This window comes from Convolutriloba macropyga, unplaced genomic scaffold, assembly GCF_964194025.1.
Source record: "Convolutriloba macropyga unplaced genomic scaffold, txConMacr16.3 SCAFFOLD_1924, whole genome shotgun sequence".
Lineage (NCBI taxonomy): Eukaryota > Metazoa > Xenacoelomorpha > Acoela > Convolutidae > Convolutriloba > Convolutriloba macropyga.
Window position 1 is genome coordinate 25,619 of NW_027453745.1, and position 5,672 is coordinate 31,290.

At 33.4% G+C, this 5,672-nt stretch overlaps 1 protein-coding gene across 1 annotated transcript; it reads right to left on the reverse strand.

Annotated features, from left to right (window-relative positions):
• Positions 1-1,172: 1,172 nt before the first annotated feature.
• On the reverse strand, positions 1,173-5,178 carry LOC142358520 (trypsin-like). The gene is made up of 2 exons (XM_075409914.1): positions 5,140-5,178; positions 1,173-2,375 (listed from the first exon to the last, which is right to left on the reverse strand). Exon 2 carries the CDS (start codon positions 2,358-2,360, stop codon positions 1,206-1,208), a length of 1,155 nt encoding a protein of 384 aa, XP_075266029.1. The 5' UTR covers positions 2,361-2,375; positions 5,140-5,178; the 3' UTR covers positions 1,173-1,205.
• Between the last annotated feature and the right edge of the window lie 494 nt (positions 5,179-5,672).

A 5,672-nucleotide genomic window follows, 5' to 3' on the forward strand; every position in this document is an offset into this window, starting at 1 on the left:
CTGCCAAATAAAAACAATTGAAGGCAAAAGGCAAGAATTCGGTCAAATTTTACTAAAACTCTTTCTCAAAGCCATAAAAACCTTTGGTTCCCTGAAAACAAACTGTATCTACATTCGGCCTCAAATATACTTAAATTGGAGCGGTCCTTATTGGAGCCGTGAATAAAAAATGCTGTCAGTAATTAACATTAAAAAAACAAAAGCAAAATATTTTGAAAAAGCTAGCATCAAAATAAAAATCAAAAAGACTCTGATTCTAAGAACCCATGATGTTGTCGGACCTTACCCTAATTTTGTTGCGCGCCCAGCAAACTGACCAAGTGTTCCAAGTGTTTGCGAATTAGAACAATTGTTGCTAGGAATTCTTCAAATATTAAAAAAAAAGAACTTTGCATTTTGTATAATTATCGAGTTAAACCTGCAAAAAATGGCAAAGTTTTCATTCCAGAAGACTTTCATACGGCATCTAATTGCAACTAGCGCTCTTTTTGAGATGAGAAAGTCTGTTTTAAGTTTTCTAGGTCACTCAGTCTGGCATACTTTATCAAAGTGGACCAGAAAAGCATATTTTGTACCATTTTGTGATGAAAAAAACTGGAAATTTGAAAATGTTATCAAAACTTTTAGCCAAAAAAAACTTCAATAAAACAAATCAGCAACGCTCTTCTATCTGTAACGGTAACAACAACTCTCTGTCGTTCAAAATTTTAACTTATTTTGAACTATATTAGCGAAATTTTGCCAAATTTTAGCAAAAATTACTGAAAATAACAAAAACAGTCGAATGTTCTCAAAACTTTAAACCTCGATAACTCCCTGTAAAACACGAAAATCGAAAAAACCTTTTTAATTCCATATTCTACGCTGGACGGGCTTTTCAATGATACCACTCACAATTGTCTACGAAGAATATATCGGTCGGCCAAAATTGACTGAACAAAAACAAATCCAGTTGAGTATATAGCTCCTCCTCCCCACTAAAGTGGGGGTCGGAACAATTATTACTACTACTACTGACATTGAAAAACACTGGATTTCTAGTAAAAGATTTCAATTAACATATCAATTTTTTTTTCAGAGCACTTTGAGACATTTCACTTGATCATTTTGCTCATTTCCATAGTCTCATAAAATTACAATAAAGATCTGTCGATTTTCGTTCCATTGGGTTGCTTTCTTGTGCTTATTATGCTCACTATCATCAGCTAATCTAGTGGACATGGTTTTGCTGATCGTCTTGAAATATTCAAATTCAGGTAAGTGGGAATATCAGGTTTCAAATCTACCTCAAAGTTAGCGTACGTATCTTTGATCTCCTCACAAGGGTCTTGGGTTACTTCTTCCTTCGGCTCCTGATCAACATCCTCCTCCTCCCCCTTATCCTCCGTTTCACCGGAATTTTCACAAACTGTTTTATTGTTATTTTGGTATTTTGCTATCTTTTCGTCAATCCAATTTTTGAATCCAAAAATATCAATGGCCAGCCTTGAACCCGAATTGTAATCGCTGCAACCTTTTCCATTAGTGACGATACCCAACAGTTCACAATCGTGGCCGCCAAAAGAATTGGGTACTAGTTTGCAAATCGGGGCGCCTTTTTCAGATAGACAATCTGTATCCAGATCTTGTTCACCCTCAGCACAAATTTTTGCATCAATAGTGTCAGGGATTTCGCTGGGGTAGTAGCTCTTGCAATCGCTTTCTCGCAAAATTTGGACTGATTCTGAAATAAGTTTTTTATCACCGACGTTTCCGCCGAACATATCCAGTATATCGCTAATTTGATCAGCAGCTTCACTAATGCCTCCTTCTTCTTCTTTTCGCCAATCAAACAAACGAGCATTTGTGCCCGGATTTGCTCTTGTTTCTGGGATAGTAACTTTGCTCGTCTTTCCATTCAATGGCGCACATTCTTCCAGAACAAAAATTACAATATCATTGTCACCGTTTTCATAGTCAAAATCTTCGTGTTCGATCACTTCTGCAACATCTATCAGTTTTAAATTTTTCCCAGACTGGATATGATAGTCGTTTCCAATATACACGCGAATGTATTCATACACAGTTCCTGGGATAACCTTGTCAGCAACTTGCAAAACTCCGGGGAAGCATTTTTTGGATGTGAGAATAAACTTTTTCTGGTAAAGAACACCTTGGCAGTAATAGTGGCTAATGCCAAGACCATCAGGAAACTGAATTTGAGCCATCCAAGATGCAGAATTGGCGGTGACCTCATTTTGGTCGTCAATCCTTTTTTCTTTGGTTTTGTCCAATGACAAGTTGTTCTCGAATGATCGTATATTGAAAGCGTTGATGAATGCGAAGAATAGAAGAATGATTGCTACCTGGAGTCCAGACATTTCTCAGACAAGGTCCTATGAAGAAAATGAAACGTTTTGGTAAAACCTAAAAGTTACCAGGTCAAGTCTGGATGCTTAAATACTAAGCTTTTAAGCTTAAGTTTTTGCGAAGTATGGTTAAGTTATAGGAACTTGCAAGTTCAAAGATTAACAAGCAAGATTCTCGCAAAATCGTTCCGTTCAAGCTTTCCTCTCATTACTTCCTTGTGGTACCTTTAAAGCATAATTGGTCAATTGAAGAAAAAAATTCAACCGAAGAAATTTGTAGAAAAAAGAAGTTCTTAAGCAACAGCTCTATACTCGCCAACTAATTTGCCAGCTCGCCAACTAAATTAATTTTGATTGTTAAATTTTTAGTATTATTCAAATCAGATCAATTTATTTTAAAAAATAATAACCTTAATTTTTTGTTTATTTAGAAGGTATATTATTTATCTGCAAGTTTGAGTTCATCATTATTTTTTTTTAATTCACCTGTTGAATACTTTCAGTTCTTGTTGCATATTAAAATGTATTTTCTTCGTCTAAGTGGGCCTTTTTAGCTTACGGGAAAACTTAAAAAAAACGAAAGCTTATGGGATGAAGTGTTAAAATTATATAAAGTTTCTTGGACGCCAAATGATATAACATCTGAGAATATACATGCTGAATGACTAAATTTTAATAAACTAAAAGTTGAAGACAAACTTGTAGTACCTTACAAATAGAATAAAAAACATTAAAAAATTGAAACAAAAATTTGTAAGGCGGTGCGGAGCTAGTAGGAATCCGTATAAAATTTCCAAATTTAGAAAATTTAATCAAATGCAATTAACCGGGGAAAACTCCAATCAGCCATTTTTTTGCTTCTTCGAATTTACGTTGATAAAAACTGGCATCTACTTTCAAGCAATATAATCAAAGATAGTAAATGAAATAAGCAAAGACTGAAAACGAAAGAGGCTCTCAATTTTCATTGTCTCAAAGTTCTGACTCGTGTGGATTGCAATTTGGGTCAACTAAATTGAACCTGTAGAACTCAAATCATGTTCAGAAATTTTGAATGAAATTAAACTGTCAAATAATGACACCGGCATTATTCATTGCATCATATTTCTAAATGAACACTTCCGATGTTTTGTATGGACGCTTCCGATGAACACTTTTGGTATAAACACTTCCAATGTTTGAGATTTATTTGTGCAATATTCTTGAGATAGAAAAAAAGCGTAACAAAAAAATTTTAAAAAGTTTGTCCACATTTGGAGATTCATGAGAAATGACGAGTTTCACTGAAAAATGGCACTGTTTATTGATTAATCTTCTTTTTGTATAATTCTTGTATCTTTCATAGCACTAGAAGAGAATTTAGACGCTTAGAGGTTTATGATACATTTAATAACTCAATACGGTGTATTTGCAAAGGGCTTAACGTCAATCAAACAAATTAGGGAAACATAAGATTTGTCATACATATTCTGCGGCTAAAATTGCATCAGAAAACTTCAAAATTTTTAAGGAGAAAAATGAAACACAAGATTTAATTAACAACAGAGTTACATACCTATAAGATGCTTATATCAATACTTTGATGTTTTCCGTTTGTGCTCCACCTCCAGCTTATTATTTGCAACCCCCAGACGCACGTGCCATATTTTTACAAAATGATTCACTATGTAAAGGCACGTGCTCTGTAACTGGGGGTTGCATAACATACTGGGGGCATAAACGGAAAAGATCCAAACACTTAAAAATTTTTGTAATTTTTTTACTCATTTTAAAGAGTAAAGTTTTTTAGTTCAAAAATGTTTCAGGAGAAGTAAGATGCTGATCAAAAATAAGATTATTTTAAGTATAAAAGTCTCTCACAGTTCTTCCGTCGCAATCTTGATGAGGCGGGTGTTTGAAAGCTTTCCAGTTTACCATGATGAAATGATCAAACTTGTTGGAGAAATTTCGGCTGCAGAAATGAAAAATTTCCGCATCAGTTCTTAGATCAGTATATTATCTACTTGGTAAAAATTTCATATGAGTTTCAAACTCACAGCAAACGGTATTACTTCCTCATTTTTATTGAAAAACAATGATACTTTTGCAACAGAACAGTTTTTTCTCATCATTTTGTTCTTTTATAGTCTAATAAAAAAGTATAATTGTTGAGTTGGAGCGTCAGTATTCAGATTTTATTATTCCACCAGGACACAAGAAAGAGTTTCCCTAAAGTGAATAAGGATTTTGTTGAGTAATTTGATACAGTGTAGAATTTGAAAAAAAAAACATTGGGAATGCAATAAAAACTCTCTATACGTTGATGCTTTTTATATCTTTGAGCGTACATACAATATCAATAATTCTGTAGGTAAATTCACGTTTACAAATACTTACTAAATTTTGATAACAATTTATTTGAATCAATATATGACTGAACGTCTGATACTAAGTAGTTAGACGTCGTTGCTAATAGAATAGAAAAGATCTGAGTTGATGTGAGAGGCAGAATTGGTTTCCAATTGTATCGATGAAACTCTCGATATAGCACTCAAGTGAACTCTAATTGTCTAAATGTCCTCCTGGGATAAGTCCCACGACAACTTTATTGCATCAAAAAGGGCTAGTTTTTCTATCAGCAACTTGAAGTTATACCAGCTAAAACAAACACTGGTTTGTTTCCTTTCACTTTCTAGTCGGCTGCAATGTTTGAACTATGTCGTAGTCTATTTACAACAAACACTTCGTCTCAAAAAGATATAGTTCTCTGATCTCGAAAATTGAAAGGAATTCATTCAAAAATGTTTCAAACCTGACAAAAAAGAATATCTGACAAAATTATACCACAGCGTTTCTTTTTGTAAAGGATAAAATTGCAGTACTATTTGTGAATATATCAACCAGTATGCGAGCGAAACCAGGTTAATCAGATGGTTGGATTAGTTTTCCCCAAGGTGTGGCATAGAAGAAGTTGTTCCATTATATTAAAATTTCACAGCAATCGCATTATATTAAAAAATTTGATATATACATATATATATATATATATATATATATATATATATATATATATATATATATATATATATACTCTCTCTCTCTCTCTCTCTCACACACACACACACACACACACACACACATATATATATATATATATATATATACAAACTTGAAGCAAAATAATACTGTCCAAAACCCAATTACTGTCACTAGTTTTCACACACGTTTATAACCCTAATCATAAAGAATGGACTTGAAAAAGATTGCGTAAATTGAATAAATTTAATCGACAAATCCCGCATGTGCAACCAAAAGGGGCGTGAATATCAAAAAAGTTCTCTCAAC